Raw genomic sequence first — 24,922 nt, forward strand, 5'->3', positions numbered from 1 at the left:
GGGGATCCATCGATACGATCTGCCGCGTGAGGGGGCACCGACCGCCAAAAGTGGTTTGCATTGTCCTTGTTTTTTTTTTGGCCGAGGGGAGCCCTCCGTCCTCTTGAGCGGCACCAGAAGATTGGCGAGGCTCATGCAATCTTTGGTGTATCGTTTATGGTTTTAGTCCGTCCGGTGCGGTTTTCGGGGGGGCCCACTAAATCGATCGCGCTCCTTCGCGTCGGAGTTCACCACGTACCATCTTCGCGACCAAAATGTGGTCCGCTTTCGTGGTGGTTTTTCGCTCTCCTCTTCTTTTCGAAGCAACACGCTTGATAAACAAAACAAAGAACTGCAAACGACAGGCGACGAACCTTGCCGTCGATTGTTCGAGCCCTGCCCGGTTCCACCGTGGCGCGCGGCATGGTAACGTAATACTGTGACGCCCTCCAAAAAATGCTCAACCTTTTTGGCGCTCGGAGTCGTTATTGAATTTCAGAACCCTTTGGGGCCACCCATTTGCGCAACGCATAAACCAAATTGCGCCACAGGCAACCGGAGCACCGGATAAAGCGCGATAAATTGTGCAACCACGACACGCAGCACGCACGGTGATCCTCAAAATGAAGCAAAAAAACCTCATTAATTGAAAGCTATGGCCGCGATTTGCATTATGCGATAGTACGAGGCGCGCGCACGTAAGCAGCACATGTGCGCCAGCGCATATCGAACGTGAAGCGATTAAGAGTGGATAACGCGGAAGCTGAGGGCTAGGCGCTGGGCTTTGGTGGCCTCGATCACGGGGAACATGCAAATATATCGATTCGGTACGCCGTTGCGTGGCCGCGTGCATCAGCAGAGGGCTAAAATCAAACCTAAGCCATGGTTAATGAAAGCAATGGGCGGAAGATATTATGCAGAGCGGGCTACATAAATCGAAATCAGCTGTTTCGAAACATAAACGGAGCTTTCGGCGGTGCGCGCGAAGCTTGCTTGTATTGCCCATTGCATACTTTTAGGCGTTATTCGTTAACACACCCAATAATTAGTTTTTTCTTTCTTTATGCTTGTTAATTGGGTTAAATGGGTCCATATAAAAGTTGTTAATTTTACACGCTTAATTTTCCATTTGATTTAATTTCAGATGCATTTATTAGCGCTTAGCGAACCGAAACTTTCAACAGCTACTTAAACGACCATTAACAATCGAATATCTTTCTTCATACAAATTTAAATAATATGCATAAACACAAAAATGCTCTCCTTCAATTCGAGAGTTTCCACAAGTTATGAAATCGCCGCCAACGATAACTTATGCATGCTCGAGCCGTATCCGGAACAACCCACCACTCCGGATGGCGCCCACTCGGATGAAACATTCCATTCCAGCCTTAAGCCCTCCCGCCTCAATCTCAGGTCCGAACCCGGATCTTCGTGGAAGGGATCGCAAGCGCCTTGGATCGCACTAAAGTTCAAACCGCGTCGCCGTTTATGTAACGGTGCATGCACTGAAATCGGGGCCCGGATTTGCACACCCTTCGATGGCCCTGGTGCCATTGTCACCGCACCTTGCCCCCCAGCGGTGGCGTAATTTCATGCACCGCACTGACCACTGACGTCAGAGGCCGGCTTTGACTTCGCACGAAGCAGCAAGAGTTTCGGGTGTTTTCGTATTTGCATAAAATCTCCAATGGAACGCAACGATTCGATTGCATCATAAAGCGTTTGCGCTGGACAGCCAGAAGAAGCAATGCGAAAGTGCAAAATAATTTGTTCCTCGAGGGCCCACGATGCAGCTGGAAAGTGAAAGTATACTAGAGACAGGACATCGGAACGCAGACCTGATTTTGTGTGCCGATTGCGAGCTGTCCTTTGTCCGCCACGGGAAAGTGACTGTCTTTTGGCCGACTTTCGAAATCGTCACCGGAAAAGGGAAGTTCCATTGGTGTGTTTGGTGGCGGTGGTGGTGGTGGTGGGGTACGTGCAACAATGACAGTTTGCTGTTTTAGGAAACGCATACCAAAGCACGGCGTATTAAATCATCATCCGCAGGCAACGCTCGTAGCTTAAACATTGGGCCGAGGAACATGCAAACAAGACCCACGGCTCCAAAGGTCTTTACTCCTTGCCATGATGGTATCACTCGCTTGACAGCTTGCGAAAGGAACAACGAAAACATTTGCAACAAAGCAAGCCGGTGGGGGGATGGTGACAAAAAACAAAGCTCGATTCAAAATTATGCAAATGCGAATGCGCGCTCGCCGATCGAAGTTGTTTGGCGTCGCACAGAAAGATGGATCGATCCAAGTAGACATTGTGCGCGGAATAGTGACAGGAGGTGACTATTGGGCGAAAACAAGTTAGTTATTTGTGCTCCATGAAGTATCACTTCATGTCCACGATTTAGTATCATTTGCTAACGGTTAAAGCGTGGCATCGTTTGGTAGACCGTAACCGGGAGAGACACCCATCGCAACTCCGAGGTCACTCCGCCCGGTGCGGATACGGCCGGATAAATCATGCACCGTTGTGTGCGTGCGTGCACGTGTGTGCGATGTTTGTTCGAATTCGGCAGAGCGGAGCGGCGGGCTTGTGGCCCGTTAACCCGTGCACAATGAACCCGCAGCGCAGCGCAACGAAGCACAACTCGCCTCGGTCCCAGTGTTCACCAACATACGGCGCGGGATTCCCACACATTCTGGCCCCACACGGCCCCTTGCGGTCGGGAGACAGCACACAGGGCACGCACACCACACCACCGCATACTGGGGCCGCGATTTATGCTAACGAATCCAACCACCACCACACGGAACCACCTCGGAGCCGGTCGATCGTTTGCGTGGCTTCGGTCCGTTCCCAACATCCGTAAGCGGCTGTCGGGAAATGTGATCCGTCTGCCCCTCCATCTCAGCCTCCGATCTTGAACGACCTTGACGGCGAATGGTTTGGCGAGAAGTTCATCTGATACAGCTGGAGGAGATTGTTGGCTTGGCTGGTGCCTTTTGGCGTACAAAAGATTTCGATAGCTGAACAGGAAACGAACCCAGCGTCCACTTGAAAGGTGATCAGCGTGATCATGACAAATAATTTGTTAGTTCCACCCAGGCAATAATCTTCTAGAGCATCAAAACGATGAAGAAAAAAGGGTAAAAAATATATGTTGCTACCATTTCACAGTAGCACGTATTTCCGTGGACCTATCGACGGGTGCGACTCAGTGAAACGAAAGCAAAAGCAGCTGACCGAAGGCGACGTCATCAGGGTACATGTGTCCGCGTGATGCGATCTGCGAGGCTGCATCAAGAGACGTTCTTTCATCACTCTTAGCTTTCGTTTTGCCCAGTCTAGACTGGTTCTTCATCACATTATGCGGGTTTTTTTGCGATGACTGGAGAGGGTGGCCGGTTGCTGCAGCCTCGCCGTTCTTTGGTGTTGGTGGAACCCTTGAAGTTACAGTACGGTTCCGAGTATGTGTGGGTTTATGCTGTTTACCTGTCAATTTGCGTCGGGGAGAAGAGTTACTAATCGATGTTTAAATAGTACTCAACTACCTCACCGATTAGCATCAAATATTCGCCTCTAGCTGAGAAAACATTTGATCAAAACATTGCCCACACCGCGCGGCGCGGCGGCAGAGCGAGAGAGCGCGTTAAAGAGTGAGCGAAAGGGATCGAGGATCGTCATCACGCACACAACAACGTTGGGGCCCCACATTGTCGTTGCTCCACCGAAACCCGGTCCGCGATCTCCACCGACGACGACTGCTCAGTTTGAGCTGCTATCTGTGCGAGGTAGGTTGTGTGTTGGCGCGATCACGATCGTAGTGTGGCCACTAGTTTTCTTGCTGCAATTTTTAGTCCCATCTCGCGTTCCGGTGCACGTGATCGTGAGAACTTCCTGGGCCCATTACGCCGGACCGTGTCGTGATTATCACCCATTCAAGCGGTGGGATTTTGCATTATCGAGGTTTGCGTTATCGATAACGCCAGCGAGTCAATTAGCTCCGTAACAATGGCGTATTTGATCGGCGTATTGTGTTAGCGTGAGTTGTGAAATTGTTGAAACGAAACAAATGGCGAGAGGGTAAAGAAATGTGCAAACGGCCGGACTGGCGAGGCGGCCGGACACAATCGGAAAGTGAGATGCAAATTTCTCCGCGCTCCGTGAAAACAAAACGAAAGTGCAGTGGAAAATGACATCGTCCGCCCGGGCAGGAAAAGCCACGAAATTGATTTCACGTTTCCGGAGTGCCCGATTTGCGGTTTGCCATTTCTTTCGCTGTCTTACGGTCCACCCGATGATGACGATGGATAAAGTTTGTGAAATCGATCACAACGCAGCAGGAGCAGCTTTATCCCCTCTTCTAATGCGCCCGTGTGAGAGATCGTGGTGCGGTGCGCCTTAAACAAATTGAGAGATACAAAAACACAACACAATACCGTAAACCGGAGCGCAAAAGAAAGGAAAGAAAGGCCGCCGCCGCCACGGGCCATGGCGGAAGCGGGCTAAAAACACAAGAAAACGAAAGAAAATCGGGAGGTGGATGAAATAAGAAAGTGCGCAGTGACCACGGTTGCGGCGCTGTCTCCGACGTGATCGTGCAACAAAAAATTGAACGGGTGAAAAGGGGAGAAAAATACGATCCTCTCTGCGAGGGGTGGCTGCGAGAAAGAAAGAGAGCGCGAGCGAGAGAACAAACCCGCGGTGAACAGAGTGACAGAGGAGAGTGAAGTGAAGCGAAACGGTCCGGCGCAAGCCAGCAGAAAAGCGCCGGAGAAGGAAAAGAGAAATCGGGTGCCGGTAACGGTGAAATGGTCGGACCATGGACCGCGAGCGAAGAAATGGCGCAATGGTGGCGGCTCGACGCGTGTGTGCATGATTATCACTTTATGTTGGCCGATCACGATGCACCTTCACCGCAGACCGATCTTTCACTTAGCCTGGCCCGGTGGTCTGGTCTGGATCGACGGGACGACGATGTTGTGAAACGATGCAGACTCTCCACACAGGGTGGCGCATGGGCTGAGAGGCTGGGGTAAAGTAAAAGGATCGCGCCTCAGGGTCAGTGAAAGAGAAAACGTGGCTCGTCCCGCTGCCAGGATGCTGGAGATGCAATAAATTGGCACTCGACTTTTCGGGGTTTTGGGTTCGTCGCTTTTGCTCAGCTCTTTCGATCCTCAACTCTTTCGATCGCGCTCCTCTGTGTATGTGGGGTCACAGAAATGGATGGATTCCCCAAAACATTATCGGGCGAGTGAAAAGCGGAATCAGTGCATAGCGGACCCCAACGCTGGTGGAAAGCGCGCCCCACGAACGACAATTCACTTTGCAGCTTCCATATTCAAATAAACCACAATGCGGTTGGAAAGCTGTACGAAAACTGCGAATTAGCGGCGGGGCGATGAAAGTTTTGTTTATCGGTGAAATTGTCTTAAAATCGAAGATAACACTAATGCTGCGTGATGATCGCTCATACTTTTGCCGGGAACGAATGTGCAACCTTTAGCATTTGGGCGAGTGCGATCGGAACGAAAGAGCCAGACGCTCGCTGCTGCGAACCGCAACCAAGCGTGTTTGTGTTTGTGACCCTTTTTCATATCCGCAATCTAGAGCAAAAGGGAGGGCCCCGCTCTGAATGGGGAGGAAATGCTTTAATTTAACCTCAAGAATGTGACCGTGAGAAAGGAAGCCATTACAAAGCCCCGGCGAGAGGAAGTTTCATTAGCGGTCGGTGATCGCGCAGCTTTAACGTGCTGGGCAAGTCATCGTTTGCCCGCTTTTTTTAAATTACTTGATCGGTCATGTTTAAAATTAATGTGATGTATGAGCGGTTGATATAATAATTTAATCATTTCATTCTCTAGCCGAACAAATTCTGATCCTGATGCACGACACAACGAATCACGGTGGTGCCACGGGATCGATGCGGTAAAGAAGTGAGATCTCCCAACAGTGCCCGAAAATGTGTCCGTCCCCGTCGGACTATGTAATCGAAAGTGAAACCGAACGGCACCGCACCGCACCGATCGTCGGCCGCGTTGTGACAAGTTGTGAAATTGTTACGTAAAGGCACCGAAAGCCCAAAAGCCCACCGATCAACGACCAAGAGGACCAAGGACCAGTGAAAAAGGTTCGATAGAAAAACGGGGTACGCGCAGAGACAGAGGACATTTGGAGGTTCCCAAATGACTGCGTAACTGTGTGCGCGTGTCTGTGTGCGGAAAACCGGAAACGTCCATTCCCGATCGAGCCGCAGATCGAGCCGCAGCTCGATCTCGCACCGAACCAATTGCGCTGCGGGAGTGATGCTGCGACGAAGAAGAGAGACCGCGCGGCGAATGACGTCAGCGTCGGCGCTAGTCCACCTTAGCCGGTGCTGTGCGCTGACGATCGCGTGGCTGGTAACGATCACCGTTCTACAGCAACACGGCGCAGGTACGATCAGGTCTTCTTATTTGCAACACGTGGCTGGATAATGTTTGCACAGTCAATTCCATCAGTGCGCGGGGACCGCCCCGGAGTGCGATGTAGAAAGCGAGTGGCATCGGCACATCCTCGGAGCGCTAAAATGAAAGTGGTTCCAGTCTCCAGCCGCCCAGCCCGAGTACGACACCGTGCTGTGTTGGGTCTGGTCAAACCGGTTTTTCTTTTCCGCACGGATCTTCGTCGTCGTCGCTACTGAGTTGGTCTGCGTGTGGCCAGACGATGGTCCTCCATCTGACATTCGGTGGCGACGGGGTTCGTGTCGGTTGGTGGTGTCAACAAATTGTTTTGTTTATGTCATAGTCCTTCAACCCCCTCGCGGCCTGGCTGGCTGGCTGGCTGAACTCTGTCCGGCCATTTCGGACGGCACCTCAAACCAGTGACTTAATGACGGCCCCCGGGCTGGAGGTCTACCGGTTTATTAATCGGCAGAGGGCATCCTCCCGGCTGTGTGCTATCCATCGAGATGCAAACTCCGAGTCCGGAGTCCGGTGATAAAAAGAGAGAGAGAGAGAGGCCGATCGAAGGCCGTTCGGTTTGAGCGGAAGTTGGCGTTCGAAAATTATTCAACACGCAACACCCCTGCGCGCCGATAGCAGGCAGCGGCCAGGCGTATTGTTCCTGCGTGTAGAATGTAGACCTGCGCGTTGACAAGGAAGTCATTTCGCGGGTGACCTTAAGCAAGATACATTCAAACCCCGCTTACCCCGTGGTCCATTGACCGGACACGGCCTGAAGAACACGATCTTAATCGTAGGCCGCCGATGATAATGATACAAGATCAAGGACTGTAGCACCCTGTTATCTTCTCTCCTTCACTTTTTACAGACTCCCAAGAGCTGAACACGCCGCCGGTGATCCTGGTCGATCGCCATTGGCGTATCCGGGAGAACACTACCGTGGGCAGCATGATCACGCGTGTCACGGCCGACGATAACGAGGACGACAAGCTGGAGTTCGGCCTTGACGCGCTGGTGGCCGGCCAGGACCAACCGTTCGTGATCGACGCGCACACGGGCTACGTGTACCTTAACAAGAGCGTCGAAGGTCGAGCGGGACAGAACTTTTTCGTCTACGTCACGGTCACCGATGGCAGTGTCACGTCGAAGAACGAGGTCTACGTGAACATTCTCGCACAGAATGCCACCGGACTGTACAAGAGCCGACCGGGGGCACCCCAGTTCACGCCCAACATTGACAACATACGCAAGATACTGCCAGCCGGCTTTAACCTGCCCGGGATCGGGACGGGCCACCGACCGCAGGTTCCACTGCCACCGCTGCCACCGGAGTTCACCCGGCGGCCTCCGACGGCCGCAACACCGGTTGACTCCGGCGAGCAGGATACGCTCCTAACACCGCCGTCACCATCGCCCACCAAGCAAACCAAAACGTATCCCGATCCACGGCCCACGGCCCATTTGCCATCCACTGGCGGCGAGGACGCAACGCCAGAGGCCAACGGCAGTACCGATCCGGATACGGATGAGAGTCCGGCCCGCAGCAACGCCACCTGGGGGGGTCGGATTCCTTCGCGGACCAGTACGAAAGGTCCGGGTCAGCAACCGGGTCACCTGCACACGACCCCGGCCCCGACCGCGACGACGACGACACACCCGACCCCGGTTCGGGCTCACCCGCAGGAGGACGCGAGCACGGTCAAAATACTGCTGCCGGTCATCATCTCCGTGGCGATCATCTTCGTGAGTGCGGGCCTGATCGCGATCTGCATCTTCCGCAAGTACCTGTGCGCGATCAGCAAGACGCTGAAGAAGAAGAACAAAATCGATAAAGCCAAAAAGTCAAACCAAAGCAACGCCAGCAGCAACATCACCGCGTCCGCGTCCATCAACACGACCACCGAGGATAGCCGGAACTCGATCGGGCTCAGCCACTGGAGCGGTCCGATGGCGTTCAGCAACCGGTACACGTCGCCCTGGGAGCGGGACGCCAACGGGCATCACCTGCAGGCGACCTCGCAGCTGTCGGAGGAGTCGAACGGGTCGCTGTCGGCGAAGGACCGCTGGGAGTTCCCGCGCCACCGGCTGAAGGTGTTCAACATCCTCGGTGAGGGCGCGTTCGGGCAGGTTTGGCGCTGCGAGGCGACCGACATCGATGGCCACGAGGGCATCTCCGTGACGGCGGTCAAGACGCTGAAGGAGAACGCGAGCGAGGCCGAGCGGAGCGACCTGCTGTCGGAGCTGCTGGTCCTGAAGTCGCTCGAGCCCCACATCAACGTGGTCCGCCTGCTCGGCTGCTGCACCGAGAAGGATCCGATCTTCGTCATACTCGAGTACGTGAACATGGGCAAGCTGCAGACATTCCTGCGGAACTCGCGCGTTGAGAAGTAAGTAGCCGCGGGAGTTAATTTGCCCGGTTAAGGGACCGCCAATAATCGCGAGCTTCCCATTTTTCCACAGACACTACGGCAACACTCACGGAAAGTCCAAAATACTCACCTCCGGCGATCTCACCTCGTTCATGTTCCAGGTGGCCCGGGGAATGGATTTCCTTACGTCACGGGGAGTAAGTGTCAAGCGAAGCCACCGCTTCTTGGTTCATTGCTCATTCCGCTTTCCGCTTCCACCGTTTGTAGATCATCCATCGTGATCTGGCCGCACGGAACATCCTCATCACCGACGACCACACGTGCAAGGTGGCGGACTTTGGGTTCGCCCGGGACATCGTCACGTCGAAGGTGTACGAGCGCAAGAGCGAAGGCCGCCTGCCGATCCGTTGGATGGCGACCGAGTCGCTGTACGACAACATCTTCACCGTCAAGTCCGACATCTGGAGCTTCGGCATCCTGATGTGGGAGATCGTGACGCTCGGCTCGACGCCCTACCCGGGCATCGCGGCGGCCGACGTGATGCGCAAGGTACGCGACGGGTACCGGCTCGAGAAGCCGGAGCACTGCCGCCGCGAGCTGTACAACATCATGTTCTACTGCTGGGCGCACGACGCCGGCGAGCGGCCCGGATTCCCGGAGGTGGTCGAGATGCTCGACCGGCTGCTCCAGACCGAAACCGATTACATCGAGCTGGAGCGCTTTCCCGACCACAACTACTACAACATGCTCAACATGAGCGGCGAGAAGCTGTGAGCGGGGCGGATTAGGATCTCACCCGGACAGTCGGGGATTACCGGGCTGCCCGAGCGCCTCTCTCCAGGAAGTGGTAACATACTCAAAGGGTGAAGTGGACGACGCGTGGGGCACCAGACTCTAGTGCCCCAGATTATGATAATTGTGATAAGATCGCCAAGTTGCTTATCGTCGTGTGGCGCTATTATCGTGTGGCAAACGGCCGAACGAACGCGGAGAGATTTGCAGAATGGAGTGGAGGGCGCTATGCCCGTTAACGGCACGGCCTTTTAAACGACATTCTCCAGTGTGTGTGTGTACATAGACGGGGAGAGAACTGATTTCGCTGTTTCGCATCTGTATTTACTCCATAGTCTGTTCTGCAGTGTTGGCCACGTGTGGCCAGCGGGAGGTTGAAATAAAAAAAACTAACTATGTGACAATATTCGGCAATGCTATTTTTATAATTAGTTAATGCTTTTCAAGAGGATCACGACGCTGATCACAAGCGATCCGAAACAACCCGACTCGACAGATCCCACTAATTGCTTGCACACATTGAGGTCCTGATTCTTCTGTTGACTTGCAGAACTGACATTATTATAAATAACTTAGATATAATCTACAACTGGTAAACGAACGTTCGTTCGAACCCTTCTTCTAATCCCATAAACGTTTCTTGTTCAGACCTTTCTAGAATAGATAACATACCCGTTTATCAGTAATCATCAGCACACACTCTCGGTTGCAGGTGCTTTCCCGAATCAATGATCGCTTCCCTCGATGTCGTTCGGTGCAAAGCTGGTCCCCTTCTCCAGACCTCCAGGGTTCAGACCCGGGTTAACCGACTTGGGGAACTTAATCTTAAACAACGGTTTCCCCCCGTTGCTGATCGTTCCGGGCTGGTCAACCTCGATGACGGTGGGCATGTTTGCTTTCCCATCACCACCAGGTCCGCCGCCGCCACCATCGCCGTCCCGTCGCATCATTTCAATGTAGCTCGTTTTAGGCTCTGTGAACAGGAATATTGGAATGTCAGAAATTCAGGACCCAATGCATCAGGACCACACGCCAAGCACTAGTTACTTTTCCGGTTGCTCTTCGTGACGTACTCCAGGCAACACTGGTACAGGAACGTGTACTGATCGAGCGTCTGGACCATCTTGACCCGCTGGCGGCGCAACTGCTTGACCGTGTCGTACACGTTGATCTTCTTCTCCTGCAGCATCCGCTGCAGCAGTATGTCGAGCGCGATGAACGTTCCGGTGCGGCCGACGCCGGCACTACAGTGCACGACCAGCGGCAGTGCGTAGCTTTTTCGTTCCGCCCGGACGATTTTGGTGAACTTGATCAGATCCGTCGGGCTGGCCGGACAGCTGTGATCGGGCCAGTCGAGATAGTGATAGTGGAACACCACCTTCGTCAGGTTGCCCTACAAAAGCGGATGGGATCGGTAAAAATAATGCAGTGTTCGATCCCGCCAGCACCTACCTGTGACACCAGGAACAAGCGGCGCTGGTAGAGGCCCAGGTTCATCTCCTGCTGGCACTTGATGCGGATGTCGCGGAAGCAGATCGACTGCAGAAACCGTGGATAGTACTGGCAGCACTTGTTCTTGTCGTGGTCGATCGGTTGCGTCAGCATGACGATCGACTCGATCTCGCACTGCAGCACCATGCGCCAGAAGTCGTAGCACGTGTCCTGCTTGGGGCCCTGCGTCGCGATGTACTCCCGCTGGTACTTGTAGCCCTCGATGTACGACGCGTTGATGTAATCGTTGCCGTCGCCCTCGACCTCGTCGTGGCCATCCAGCTGCACCCGGTTCGAGTCGAACGGCAGTATGTTGACGTACCGGTTCTTGCGCTCGTTCTCCCGCGCACTCTGCTGGCTGACCGTCTCCTGCAGCACCGTGTCCGCGAAGTAGTTGATCGCCTGGAACTCCTTCAACACCTTCTCCCGGTTCGCCTGGAACAGCTCGTCGTACTGGTTGGGGAAATTTTTCAGCGGAATGTCCGACGGTTCCTCGCTCGGGGTGCGTCCCGCTAGCTGGGCCGGTGACAGTAACCTCTGCCGGCGCCACAAGATCACCAGCCCGCTCACGAACGCCAGCACACAGCAGGCCACGATCGAGCCGGTGATCAGCCCCACCAGGATGAGCGAGTCGGTGCGGAAAAACTGCAGATTCGAGTCGGTGTAACCGGTGCGGGAAAATATCCGCACGACCAGCGCATAGTCCGTGCCCGGTTTGAGCGGCCCATTACAGTACTCCTTGCCAGTGTCGCACCGCTCCTCGCCAACCACGAACTCGACGGCGCTCGTCTCGCCCCGCACAAGACGCTGCAGCGGGTTCCAAAACTTTGGCGTCGTCTGGTACTGTTCCGTGCAGCGCATATTGTACACCCGGTGCCAGTCGGGAACCTCCGGCCACTGGGACTCGCCGGCGACGTTGATAAAGTCGGTCCGCGGCTGCGGATCGCTCTGACAAATACGCTCCGATACCAGCAGCGCCACGTACCGAATGCTGCCAATGTCCGAGGTGAGCGAGATGCTGCCCAGCAGTATCCGGGCGGTGTGGGTCGGGTTCGGGGCATCGAATACGTCCACCTTGAACCACTCCTCCGTCGGATCGATGGTCGGAACTGTGAAAGGGGACTTGAGTGAGTTATACAGTCCCTTTGGAAGTCACTCGGCTCGGGGTACTTACTGCCCGCTGGAGACTCAAAAGTAAGCATCGTTTCCGCGCTCGGCTCGTCCACATCGGCCACGAACAGGTACAGGGAAACCATGTAGTCGTATTCGGGCAGCAGCCGGTTCTCGATGTACCGAAACGGTTCCAGTAGATCGTCCCCTTCATCGACGGCCACGGTCCACGCGAGCGAGTGCGTGGCGGAGATGTTTTGCCCCCGGACGCCGTACAGCGACCCCTCGAATCGCTGCAGCTGCCCGTTCAACCGGCACGGTACCTCCCAAGAGAACTCCACCGACGATTGGTACGGTTTGTTCAGTTCCGGGCCCAGGATCGATTCGATGCGAAAGTTTCGCGCCAGTTCCGGTGCACCCGGTAGCGTGACAACGCTCGACGCGTCACTGTACGGTCCAACGCCGGCTCCCGTCGCCGCCGCCACCTGCACCGTGTACTCGGTGTATGGGGCCAGCCGCGTGACTGTGTACTGAAAGTCCACCCCATCCCAGCTGCGCGTATCGCTGGGTTCGATCTCATCGCGCAGGTCCACCGTTTCGTTGTACTCCTCCAGCTCATCGCAAGCCTTCGGCAGCGGGTACTCGGGACCGATCATCCGGATGTGGATCCGGTAGCGCACAACGATCCCATTCTTCACGGCCGGTGCCTTCCAGGTGATGTCGACCGATCCATTTCCCCCCCTCAGTCGGAGGTCACGCGGTGTTTCCGGCACTGCAAATAACGGAAACGTCACATTAGCTGTCAGTTCTTAGTAGGCAGCGAACGGTGCGAAAAAATTACCATCTTCGGCGGTTTGAATATCGTACGACGGAGTGGCGTCGGACCAGCCAGCGATGTTGAGGATCTGCGCGTTGCACTGGTACACCGAGAAGGGAACCAGGGGTTCTACGAGGCCCTCGAAGCTCGCGTTTCCATCCGGTATGCGGTACTCCCTGACAACCTGAGCCGGCGACCGTGAGGCGAAACGAATCAAACTTGTACTTCTTCCTACTTCTACTGCAGTGCCTACTGCTCTACCAACGGAAGCGTTGGAAGCGATGTGTCAACTCTTACCTCCGATTCGGGGTCGGCCTCTCCGTCGGTCACTACCGTGCAGTTGAATCGAACACTGACCAGCAGACAGTTGTTGTTGTTGTCCGCGTGCAGGTGCGTTGACAGCTCGAGACTCCGCGGCTTAACCACTACCGCCCGGATCGGTTCCACGTGGTACGGCAGAATCGTGCGCTCCTTCGTCTTCAGTGGGCCGATTTCGTTGCGACCGTCCTTGTTGAGGAACGAAATCGGAATCACCTGCACCAGGTAGGTCATGCAGGCTATAACCTCGCCGAACGTAACGTGCTGATCGGTGGTGGTGTTGGAAAAAACGACCACTTCGCTGGCATCCTCGGGTGAGGTGTACCAGGCGGCCACTCGATACGACTTGACACAGTACGTCCCGTTGACCGGGGGTTTCCACTTGGCCGACAGTGACCGGGGATCCACCTCGTTCAGCTCCAGTTCCACCACCTCCGAGAGCTGCTCGATCTCGCGTACCGTCGCCTCGATCGTATTCGGCACACCCCTATCGTTCGTGAGATCCACGGCTGCCACGGTGAAGTTGTACGAGACACACGGTTCCAAATTTCGCACAAAGAACGATGTCCTGTCCGGCGCCAGAACCATCATTTCCGAGCCCCAGCTAACTTGGTACTCCTTCACGCAATCGTCACTATCGTCCGGTGGTCGCCAGCTCAGGATGACGGTTCGATCCTGACCCGTATACGCCCGCAGATCCCGTACCGGACCAATGGACAGCGGATCGGTGGTGGCAGATCTAAACACGGGACAAAACATAGGGTCGGCACTCGGTACTGCCGCCGCGGCGTGGTGCCGAAGTCGGCTTGACTGCACACCGCAGGCAACCGCATAGTCCTGGGCGGTCGGAACGAAGCACGGCGCACTTTGCTCGTCCACCTCACGGTACCGGTACGGCGAGAGGGCCAAAGGGCTTTCGTACACCGATTCGGGGATAGCGCGAATGGCCACACTGTTCGCGATCACACAGCCCGGCCACAGCAGCCTCTGAGGATAGGCGTGGAACTCGACCAATTCCTGCCACGTGGCCCCATTCTGTGTTTCTCCCCGAACCACCAGCTGATTCCAGTTGCACTCGATTGCCTCATCAACTCTTACCACCGGGTGCGATGACGTCAGTGCAATGGAGCCGGGTTCAAGCACGTACCCCGTAACGCAAGGGTCTGACTTCCAGAAGACACTATACGATCCACCGATCCCCTTTAGGACTCGGATCGATCGTAGAGCTTTGCTTGGGGCCGTCCAAACACCGCACGCGCACGTCTGCGACTGCCAATCTCGACGACACAAGGACAGCTCCACGATTTCACACTTGTTCTGGGTCGGCAGCCGGAAGGCTTGCAGCTTCAGGATGCCTCCACCTTGCCGGATCACCCTGCCTTCGTTTGGATCATACCACGAAATGTTGTAGAAGTGTTTCACGATCGCACGATCGTCCTGCTCGGGGCCTCGGTCGGACCATTCGATGGCCAGATCGGAACCACGCGAAACCAACGTTAAACTGGCCCGCTGGCATCCGGTTTCCTGTAGCGCTCCTGGCGGAGGTTCGAAACCATTCACATCGTTACTCATCCACGAGGTATCGTGCACGATAACGGGCGCGTGGCACCCGGGAAGTATCACCAACGTCCAGTAGCAACAGCACAGCACCACGGCACACCGGTGACTAAAGTCTCGGTCCACCATCACTAGTTTGCATCACGTGTCCCGGTGCGCATAAAGATAAAAGAAAACTAATAGGATCGGGTTTCACTTTTTAGCAGGAGCAGCACCTCATCGGGAAGCAGCAGTAATGGGGAACACTGGCTGGCCGTTTCATCTCAATTCGTTTATGGTCCTGTAAAAGTCATAAGGGAGACACAAATGAATTCTCCACTCCGCCTTCGTTCCGGAAGCGCACAAAACTATTGCGTCGAAAGTGGATCAACAGATAAGGCTCCGAAACGCTGACACTCGCTCGGTCCAATATGTTTCGGGCGCTATTTTAGGATGGGCGACCGACGTAAGCAACCCGCTGGCCACTTTCTAGAAATTACTACCCATCTGCGTCAACGCGCGCCGCAGGTTGTTATCATCATCTGCACACATCATTTGCAAGTGGCTATTGCCATATTGTTGTTCCGAGCGAAGTGCCACATGTTCCTCGGCGCTGTGTCTCTCCCGATTGATCGATTGGCACCGCCGATGGCCTCGGTGGCTCCGGCAGGGCTCCGAGACGTTTGATATTGAGTTTTCAACGTTATAATACACTTGACATCGAACACCTTGAGGGCACCCGAAGCCTATCGATAGCGTTTCATTCAATTAATCCATCATCGATTGGGCGTTATCGACGACCGGACCGTGCTCTCCGACTGTTGTGTCCAACGGTGCCGCTATCGATACGAAGAGATGGAGGTATCAAATCACGCAAACACTTCGCATTATTATTTCGCCCAATCGGCTCCCCGGTGGCCACCCGTCAGCTCCCGAGGCACCCACAGAGGACGAAGAATTCCTTTTCCCACATAAAGACGCCTGGTCTTGTTTCCTTTTTTTTCGAGAAATCTTGTTTTCGGCACAACTCTACACGATTTAGTTTGGGTGATAAGATTGCTATCACATTGTCCGAGAACCTCAGTTGGGAGAGACACTACCGTAATGGGCACTGGGGCCTTGTCACCTTCGCGATCCGAGAACGACTGGCGCACCGACGATCCACTCGGTGGCTGTTAATGGCTCTCGCGTGCTAGTGTTGTTTATTGGTACCAATAGATCCCAATTGGCCAATACACCGTTACCGATCGAGCCACTTCCGTCTCTAGGTGTGCCGAGCCGATAAGGGAGCCCATTCTCTCGACACCACCACACGCGCGCGGGCCAGTGATAAGAGAAAGAGAGAAAGGTTGAACGCAGTAGAACTAGGCGGGGGCCAACGATGGGCTCGGTCCGATGATGCAGTCGAATGAATGAAATTAGTCATGATCCGCCCGAAAGCGACCGAAACTCTGTTATCAGCTCGCGAAGGAGGCCGATAATCGATAAAACATCGTCTTATCTGGTGTACGCAGTGTGTTTGCCCCGCGAACCTGGGGTCGCCAGTCTAGTTCTACCCAGCTCTCTAGTAGTACACTTCGCAGATCGCATTCCCAGATAGAGCCTGAAACGTAGCAGTAGTTGGAGGTGCCAAGCGTGCCAAGAAGATGCACAACCGCCAACCTGCGCCGGTTCAACGCGCTGGTGCGCCACAAAACGGTGAGAATGGCCAAGGACTAGCTGGCACGTAGCAAAATCCGATGCACAGCAAGCAACGTTGATAGGGCGCGGTGGGAAGTGTAGTGGTATGGGTGATAAAATCTCCAACGCCCCGCCGTTTGATCTACGCAGATCGATTGAACTTCGTGACTCCATTCGTAACTGATCATCTCCTTCTTCTCTCCATCAGATTCTCCATTTCTAGTCATTCTCCTGGTCGCGTTCACGTTTACCTTTGTTTTCATCTTCGTCCTGGTTGGAACCAAAATTCAACTGCACCAAATCAACGATGAGTTTCTCAGCGACACCATCCTAACGCGTCGGATAAAAGAGCACGAAGAGTGGACCCTGATCGCGGGGTACGTATTACGGGGCGCACACATCTCCGGACTGCTCACAACACGCTCCATTCAGGCACAACAATCTGCCGATCAACGTGGCCCGGTACGAGAACCAACGGTTGCGGGAGTTCGATCTAACCTGGGACCTGGATCGTCACGCCGTCTGGGGCAAGGTGAACAACAGCCGTACGGATCTGATCCGGCTTCGAATGGGCCACGTACACGGGCAGGTTTGGGTCGCCGGTGTCAACTGTTCGGGGCATCCGGCCGAAACCGTGCAGCAACTGTACGAGCAAATCGACACGTTCAAAAGGCTAATCGAAAAGCATTCACAGGATCTAGCGCTTTGCAGATCTGTCGATGAGTTACGGTACGCAATCGATGCCCACAGGATCGGCTCACTGATAGCCGTGAAAGGAGGACACTCGATCAACGCCAAGCTGAGCCTGTTGCGTTCACTGCACGCGCTGGGTGTTCGCTCCATGTCGCTGGCCTCGGAACACGGTTGTTGCGATTGGGCCGACTCATCGATCGTGGATGAGCTGGACAATGGGATCGCCGGAAGCCGGGGTGACCTGTCGATTTGGGGCCGACTGGTGGTGTGGGAAATGAACCGACTCGGAATGATAGTTGACCTTTCGTACGGTAGCTACGGCGTGGCGTTGGACGTGCTGAGGTACAGCCGGGCGCCGGTGATCTACAGCAACGCTGGTGCATACGGGGTCCATCCGCATCATTTGAACGTGCGGGACGATGTACTGAAACAGTTGGCTGCCCGTGCCGGGCTTGTGATGATCAGCTTCGATCCCACCATTCTCGGTGGCTACACGCTCGATAATGTCGTTGGTATGTCATTCGAGGCCATCCATCAACACAGCCTCAGATTGATGGTGTGTTTATTAACTTGTATTCACAGAGCACCTAAACTACCTACGAGATGCGATCGGAGTCGATCACATAGGAATTGGAACGGGTTTCGATGGATTCAACAGTGTGTTGCAGGGACTCGAGGATGTCTCTAAGTTCGGGAACCTTTTCGAAGCACTCGCGAAAGGGCAGTACTCCGATGGGGAAACGTATCCGGCGTGGCCAAAGCAAGACATACGGAAAATTGCGGGAGAGAACTACCTGAGGCTGTTCGGGCAGGTCGAGCAGATTCGGGAACGATTGTCACACGAGCCAGCGTTCGAAGATGACGATACCGATGAAGTGTTTGGTTAAAACTGACACTGTCCATTTTGATAAACAATCCTTGAATTCTATCGAAGCTCATCATCTTTGCTTGTTAGCCTCGTAATCGTAGTACCAGTCGATCTGCTCCTGTGTTAGCGAAGGGCGGACGTCTTGCAGTGCTGCTTCAAAGTGTGCCATCGTGACCACCGCTGCATTAAGATTCTCCGTTGCTGCCACCAGTGCTGCCTAAAACAGACAAAAATCGAGAGATTGAAAACGGCCGTTTATTACCAGCCAGTTGGTGGTTGTGACCTGTGAGCAGAGATTTTGAAGGTCGGCACCGGAAAACCGCTCCGTATTTTCGGCTAGCCGCTTTAAGTCCACATCCTGAGCGAATGGCGTGGTCTCTCTGATCTTACGGAGTATTTCCAGTCGTGTCTCCTCATCCGGAGCAGGAATGTGGATCAGTTTCGTTAGCCGGCCTGGTCGCAGTAGCGCATCGTCGACCATATCGGGCCGATTGGTGGCCGCAAGCACTACGACCCGCTTCGCATCCTCACTCAACAGACTGGCCGATTGTTCGGCCTGGCCAATGCCGTCCATTTCAAGCAAAAGTGTCGACAATACACCCATGTTGACGGAGGCCGTTCCTGCCGTTCCTCGGTTGCCGACCAGGGAATCGATTTCGTCCAAAAAGATTGCGGCCGGAGCATTCTTGCGAGCCTCGTTGAACACGCGCGTGATAAGCCGCTCGGCATCGCCAACGTACGGAGAGTAGATTTCGGCCGCCGAAAGTGACAGAAACGTCATGCCGGACTCGGCGGCAAGGCACTTGGCGAGTGTGGTTTTTGCACACCCGGGCGGACCGTACAGTAGGATGCCTTTCAACGGGTTTATACCGAGCTGCCGGAAGCGGGCCGGATTTTTCAGCTGCTGCACGACGCATAGCCGTAGCAGCGACTTTAGTTGCTGCAGGCCACCGAACGAATCGAGGTTCAGCGACAAATTCTCGCCGACCAATCCGATCGTGTTCCGTAGTGCGCTCGGTTGATGTTTCAGCTGTGCCGCGGTCAGTGCGTCCTGAAACGAAAGGTTCCGCCGGTCTCTCTCTCGGGTGACGTTGAAGTAAAGAAGCTGCAGTTCTGCGCCAACGTATCCCGTCGTTCGGTGAGCCATCTCTTCCAGCTGCTCCGCCGTAAAGGAGCTGTCCGATTCGAAGGAGCGCAGAATGTCGATCCGCTGCTCGCGGGACGGTATCCCGAGTGTAATCTCTTTCACTAACCGACCTGGACTTCTCAGACGCGGGTCCAGGTTCTCGATGCAGGATGTGGTACCGATTATGACAAGGTTACTCGATGACTCCAGGTACTGATCGATCAGCGCCAGGAACTGCGATGCGATGCGCGAGATGTTGGCCGAATCCTCTCCCTTTTTGGTGGTTACCTTCGGGCATATCATATCGATGTCCTTCACCAGCAGAAGAATGGGCCGCCCATCGTCGATCAGCGCTTCGAAGTGCTCCAATCGTTGGAATATCTTCCGCAGTTCGGCCTCCGTTTCACCGGGCAGCGAACGGACAAAGTGTAGTCCACGCACCTCAAACAGTGGGTAGTTGTGGTCCACGGCCAGCGATTTGACCATCGTGTACTTTCCCGTACCGCTCGGTCCGGAGAGCAGGAGCGATGACCGCCTGGTGACCAGCGTGTCGGTCAACTGTTGACGTGCTTCAGTAACACCTCCGAGCCGCCTACCCTGCCACACATTGTGCCGGACGGGATGGTACAGAATGCGGCCGATTCCGATGCGCGTTTCCTGCCCTAGGGAGCCGTAACCTGTCGGTGGCCCGGTCGTGTCCTTTACGTAAGCTTCACAAAGCCCCTTGTGGCGCATTTTGCTGAAATCGAGCCTCGCGCCGCGACAGAAAAATGATAGACAAAGAAACGAACGGAGCAGCACGTGCAAACAATCTTTGGCCACTAGCAGCGTTGTGTCTACCACGGCACAATCCAACCGGAGATCGAGTAGCACTGCTTCGAAGTCGTCGATCGGTTCCGTTATGGGTACGATCTCGACCAGTGTTCGATCGGCAGACGGAACGGCCTCTTCACTTTCCGGTGCCTCTACCGAATCTAGACTAAAGTAGCCTTTCCGGTGGACCGAGTTTCGATTCCACTGTCGGTGCATTCGCCAGAGAAACTGCTGACCGTTGGCCAACCGACCGATAGCCGGCATAGCGTACGGGAACTTCCAGCTGTTGTGGTCGCATTCTCCGAACCACAACAGACACGTTTGTGGCACCGCAAACGATGGCTCCAGGTGGGGTCTGTGCTCTAAAACCAGCTTGTAACTCTCTTCCATTGCGAATTAGCGACAATTTTCGTATTTCACAGCTAAACTTGCGCGCCCGAAAGCGTTTATTTACACCGCAGAAAAGTAAACAACACAAACCACATGGTCAAAAAATGACATAAAATGACAGCTATCAGATAGCGAAGATCCGAACCAAGCACTTATGTCGACATTTGATCAATTCAAAAGTTGGAATTTTGAACGTTAACCGGTTTGGAAACCGATTGAACCGGTCGTGGGAATCGGTTCGGTTCCGGGTAGCTTTCAATTTGCTTTAACCCTGCTGCTCCCCTTCGACTCTGTTACTTTTGGACCCCAAATTTTCGATGGTTTTCAAGAAAAATCTGGATCTGAATCGAACAGCCGATCAGAAACGTCACCGGGAAGCCCGATCGACTGAAACGTCGGATAATCGAGATGAAATCAGGCGCGGTGAGGCGCGCCGGGAACAGCTAGTCGATAATAAAACAGGGTTATCAATGAGCAATAAACCCGTTCATCGTATCGTTATCTGTACACATCCTCGCAGGTAGTTCGCTAGCTGCGCTCGCAGTTTAGTGAGCGTAGTGCCTCGGTAAGATTCGGATCTGCTTCGGCAACATGTTTCTCCAGGGAAGTAAGTAGCTGCTGAGATGGTTGCTACTCTGCTATAGTTCCGAATGGCGGCTAATATCGCTTTTCAGTTTTAAGCAACAAAAAGCTACTAACGGCCTGCGGGATCGCAGTGGTGATAACGATCTGCGCCATCGTGGTACCGATTGCCGTGGTCAACTCGTACGATGATGCGCCAAGCTCAATGGGGACGTCAACGGATGCGGTTCCTTTTATCGGCCGAGACGTGTTAGACGAAGTTCCCCTGATCGATGGGTACGCTGATACGGTGCTTTTTGTGGAACCGAACTGTATAGCACGTTACTTTCTCCGATGGCAGGCACAACGATCTACCTTTCGCGGTCTACCTGATGGAGAGGAATGTAATCAAAAATTTCCACCTCGACACGAACCTCAAAACGGACCCCCTGTGGTCGACCTCCGACCGGAGTCACACCGATCTGCCGCGGATGCGCCAGGGAAAAGTGGGCGCCCAGTTCTGGGTCGCGTACGTGCGCTGTGTGGACACGCAGTACCTGGACTCCGTGGCGCGGACCCTGGAGCAGATTGACGTCACCAAGCGCATCATCCGCCGGTATCCGGGCGATCTGAAGTACGTCGATTCGGCCGACGGAATAATGGAAGCGTTTCAGGAGAAGAAAATTGCCTCGCTCATTGCGGTCGAAGGTGGTCACTCGATCGATTCGCGGCTGGCCGTGCTGCGGTTGTACTACGAGCTGGGCGTCCGTTACCTAACCCTGACGCACTCGTGCAACACCCCGTGGGCCGACGCGTCCCCGGTGGACGAGGTTGAAGAGGGCAGCCCTGCACCGCAGCTCAACAATCTCTCCGCCTGGGGCCGCAATGTCGTCTGGGAGATGAACCGGTTGGGCATGATGGTGGACATATCGCACGTTAGCTACGGGGTGATGCGTGATGTGCTGGAGCACAGCCGGGCGCCAGTCATTTTCAGCCATTCGTCGGCCCACGCCGTGCACGGCCACCACCGGAACGTTCAGGACGATATTTTACAGCAGCTGGCCGCAAAGGGTGGCATCGTGATGGTCAACTTCTATCCACTGTTTGTCGGAGGCAACACAATCGACGACGTTATCAGTAGGTGGCCGCCGCGGAGATTAACTGGCTCGGTGCGCTGACATGTCTCTCTCTCTCTACTTCTGTGTCTTCCGTAGAACATCTCAACCATATTCGGTCGCTGATCGGAGTGGACCATATCGGTATTGGCGGGGACTACAATGGAGTGACGGACACACCGGTGGGCCTCGAGGATGTCTCCAAGTATCCGGATTTGTTCGATCTGCTGGCGGAGGGCGCGTTCCGATCGGGGGGCACCTTCGAGCGATGGACTCGTGATGAGCTGAAGAAGTTGGCCGGTTTGAATTTGATTCGGGTTTTCCACGCGGTCGAGGAGGTTCGCGATAGCCTAACCGGGGAGGACCCGTACGAGGATCTTATACCGTTCGAGGAGTACGAGCGAGCGGGCGTGTCCGTCCAGCCGTGTATGACCGATATCAACATCCACAAGAGCTGAATGGGAACGAAATAGATGTTAGACTCGAAATAGATTTACAGACTCACCGTCACCACTATCTAGCGAATCCGATAGCAATACTTCACTCCCGATCCCGATAAGAGGCGCAAAAATCGCGACGGAAGATGACATAGGCAATCTCACAATGCAAGGTGTGCATTCGATCATCGGCGTGTGTGCTTGTGTCCAGAGCTCGGACACACTAATTGCTTTATGACTATTATCATATCGTTCGCATCGTTCGCGACTGGTTTCGATAGTAGACTGGCACGACTCCGCTGAAACAGTACACCGTTCGCACGAGCCGGCGGCTCAGTAGCGTCTCGTGCGTCGACTAATCGAGAACCTTGAAAGATGTCACTTCTATCATCAGGTAATTGCTCGTCACGCAAGAGCCGCGTGCTGTAGAGAGTTGGCGTGTCGGTTCGTTGAGCATCGCACAATCTGCCTCATCATCTGTTTCGCGGTTCTAGCATTCCGGTGGACGTTGGCGCTCTGCTTCTTGCTCCTGTCGGCCCTCCTATCGCTGACCCTGGCCGGTCCGTTGGCGATCGATGTGGAAGAACCACCGGCTTCGGCGAGGCAACTGTTTGGGAGCACCGTGCTCGATGAGGTGCCCCTAATCGATGGGTAAACGCTAAGCGTGGCTGCCTCGTCCGAAACGTATCTAATCTTCGTTATCTTTTGTCCCCCCATCAACAGACACAATGATCTACCGTGGAATCTGTACAACTATGAGCGCAACCGTATCAATCAGTTCGAGCTGAACAGTGACCTCAAACAGCACCCGGTGTGGGGGCCTTCGACGAGCAGCCACACGGACATACCGCGTCTGCGGGCTGGCAAAGTTGGGGCCCAGTTCTGGGTCGCTTACGTTAGCTGCTCCAACCAGTACAAGGATGCCGTAGAGCGGACGCTCGAGCAGATCGACGTAATCAAGCGTATGGTGCGGAAGTACCCGGACCATCTGAAGTACGTCACCGGGACGGACGGGATAAGGACGGCGTTCGAGGAGGGAAAAGTTGGGTCGCTGATCGCCGTCGAGGGTGGCCACTCGATGGACTCGCGGTTGGCCGTGTTGCGAATGTACTACGAGCTCGGCGTTCGGTATATGACCCTGACGCACTCGTGCAACACGCCGTGGGCCGATGCATCACCGATCGATGACGAAACGGATCCGGTGCTGCGAAACGTGTCCGTGTGGGGCCGGAACGTGATCTGGGAGATGAACCGGCTGGGTATGCTGATCGATCTGTCGCACGTTAGCCACGGGGTGATGGTGGACGTTCTAGAGCACACGAAGGCTCCGGTTATCTTTAGCCACTCGTCGTCACACGCCGTCTATCAGCATCACCGAAACGTCAGAGACGAGGTGCTGAAGAGTTTGGTCGCGAACCGGGGCATCATTATGGTCAACTTCTACACCGGGTTCATCGGGGGAAACTCGATCGACAACGTTGTGGGTAAGTGGCTGGGGGGGATCAGTGATCAGTCAGTTAGTAATCTGGTGCCCACACCCCGTTAGCGCATCTGAACTACATCAAGAGCATCACCGGTCCGGATTACATTGGACTGGGGAGTGACTTCGACGGTGTTGGATCCGTGCCGGCCGGGCTGGACGATGTCTCGAAGTATCCGGACTTGTTCGATATGCTGGCCGAAGGTGTCTACCGCACCGGGGAAACGTTTGTACCGTGGACTCGCGAAGAACTGCGAGCATTGGCGGGTGAGAACCTGCTGCGAGTGTTTGGCGAGGTTGAGCGGGTCCGCGACAGTATGGCGGGTGTGGCGCCGTACGAGGACCTGATTCCGTACGCGGAGTTTGTCGATGCCGGAGTCGCCGACCAGCCGTGTATGAGCGATCTGGAGATCCACAAATAGTGAGCTAATAAAGATGATGGAATAAAACGATCAGGGACAAGCCGATCTCTATACATCCTTAGCTGTGTAGAAACTTCCTCCGTTCCAAAATACACCCAAGACAAGAAAGTAAACATGCGACGTCACTGCGTTTGGACCAGCAGGGGCAGGGCAGAAAAAATGGCATCGAAATAGCAGTCCTAAAACCCAGCCAAAAACAGAGCCCTGCTTGACCGCTCACGTGCAGCTTACCCAACCCATTTCAAAGTGGCCATCGCCGGCCATTAGGCCATTGTGTGTTCCCGTCCGGTCCCGATACCCCGAAGCTGTCCAGTTCATCCCTTTTCCCTGGTCCCGGACACAATCGCCGGGCTCATTTACTGTCGTGCCCCGTTCTGCTCCCAGCATCCTTTCGAATCCGCGATCGGTCCCGGGCTGACCCTTCCACGGGGGTTCCAGCTGAATGAGTTACGCAAGCTGCTGTCCGGCTTTTTGTCCTGCCG

The 24,922-nt window shown here is 54.7% G+C and overlaps 4 protein-coding genes across 4 annotated transcripts; 3 read left to right on the forward strand and 1 right to left on the reverse strand.

Moving 5' to 3' along the window:
* The first annotated feature begins 6,228 nt into the window (after positions 1 to 6,228).
* On the forward strand, positions 6,229 to 9,762 carry LOC131216296 (tyrosine kinase receptor Cad96Ca). Its single transcript, XM_058210749.1, has 4 exons — positions 6,229 to 6,414; positions 7,291 to 8,809; positions 8,883 to 8,988; positions 9,059 to 9,762. Exons 1-4 carry the CDS (start codon positions 6,285 to 6,287, stop codon positions 9,563 to 9,565), a joined length of 2,262 nt encoding a protein of 753 aa, XP_058066732.1. The 5' UTR covers positions 6,229 to 6,284; the 3' UTR covers positions 9,566 to 9,762.
* A 546-nt stretch (positions 9,763 to 10,308) lies between these two features.
* Positions 10,309 to 19,957, reverse strand: LOC131215144 (phosphatidylinositol phosphatase PTPRQ). Its single transcript, XM_058209528.1, has 9 exons — positions 18,854 to 19,957; positions 17,829 to 17,899; positions 17,297 to 17,436; positions 13,299 to 14,854; positions 13,026 to 13,185; positions 12,249 to 12,956; positions 11,036 to 12,183; positions 10,631 to 10,976; positions 10,309 to 10,556 (listed from the first exon to the last, which is right to left on the reverse strand). The coding sequence occupies exons 1-9, from the start codon at positions 19,955 to 19,957 to the stop codon at positions 10,309 to 10,311; spliced, it is 5,481 nt and encodes a 1,826-aa protein (XP_058065511.1).
* Positions 19,958 to 20,990: 1,033 nt separating this feature from the next.
* Positions 20,991 to 22,559, forward strand: LOC131216760 (dipeptidase 1-like). The gene is made up of 4 exons (XM_058211333.1): positions 20,991 to 21,032; positions 21,100 to 21,283; positions 21,348 to 22,123; positions 22,201 to 22,559. The coding sequence occupies exons 1-4, from the start codon at positions 21,017 to 21,019 to the stop codon at positions 22,557 to 22,559; spliced, it is 1,335 nt and encodes a 444-aa protein (XP_058067316.1). The 5' UTR covers positions 20,991 to 21,016.
* A 354-nt stretch (positions 22,560 to 22,913) lies between these two features.
* On the forward strand, positions 22,914 to 24,440 carry LOC131215145 (dipeptidase 1-like). Its single transcript, XM_058209529.1, has 4 exons — positions 22,914 to 22,932; positions 23,033 to 23,189; positions 23,262 to 24,022; positions 24,085 to 24,440. Exons 1-4 carry the CDS (start codon positions 22,914 to 22,916, stop codon positions 24,438 to 24,440), a joined length of 1,293 nt encoding a protein of 430 aa, XP_058065512.1.
* Positions 24,441 to 24,922: the final 482 nt, after the last annotated feature.

The sequence above is a fragment of the Anopheles bellator genome, chromosome 1 (genome assembly GCF_943735745.2).
Source record: "Anopheles bellator chromosome 1, idAnoBellAS_SP24_06.2, whole genome shotgun sequence".
Lineage (NCBI taxonomy): Eukaryota > Metazoa > Arthropoda > Insecta > Diptera > Culicidae > Anopheles > Anopheles bellator.

Bases quoted from the DNA above. Each gene is read 5' to 3' on its own strand.
- LOC131215144 (XM_058209528.1), bottom strand. From the start codon at position 19,957: ATGCGCCACAAGGGGCTTTGTGAAGCTTACGTAAAGGACACGACCGGG. The intron at 17,437-17,828 runs GTAGGTAGTTTA...CCCATTGTCCAG, and splicing joins ATCGACTCCGATCGCATCTC to CTCATCCACGATCGATGAGT. The intron at 12,184-12,248 runs GTAAGTACCCCG...CCCCTTTCACAG, and splicing joins TTTTGAGTCTCCAGCGGGCA to TTCCGACCATCGATCCGACG.
- LOC131216296 (XM_058210749.1), top strand. From the start codon at position 6,285: ATGCTGCGACGAAGAAGAGAGACCGCGCGGCGAATGACGTCAGCGTCG. The intron at 6,415-7,290 runs GTACGATCAGGT...CACTTTTTACAG, and splicing joins TCTACAGCAACACGGCGCAG to ACTCCCAAGAGCTGAACACG. The intron at 8,810-8,882 runs GTAAGTAGCCGC...ATTTTTCCACAG, and splicing joins CGGAACTCGCGCGTTGAGAA to ACACTACGGCAACACTCACG.
- LOC131216760 (XM_058211333.1), top strand. The intron at 21,284-21,347 runs GTACGCTGATAC...CTCCGATGGCAG, and splicing joins GAAGTTCCCCTGATCGATGG to GCACAACGATCTACCTTTCG. The intron at 22,124-22,200 runs GTAGGTGGCCGC...TGTCTTCCGTAG, and splicing joins CACAATCGACGACGTTATCA to AACATCTCAACCATATTCGG.
- LOC131215145 (XM_058209529.1), top strand. The intron at 23,190-23,261 runs GTAAACGCTAAG...CCCCATCAACAG, and splicing joins GAGGTGCCCCTAATCGATGG to ACACAATGATCTACCGTGGA. The intron at 24,023-24,084 runs GTAAGTGGCTGG...ACACCCCGTTAG, and splicing joins CTCGATCGACAACGTTGTGG to CGCATCTGAACTACATCAAG.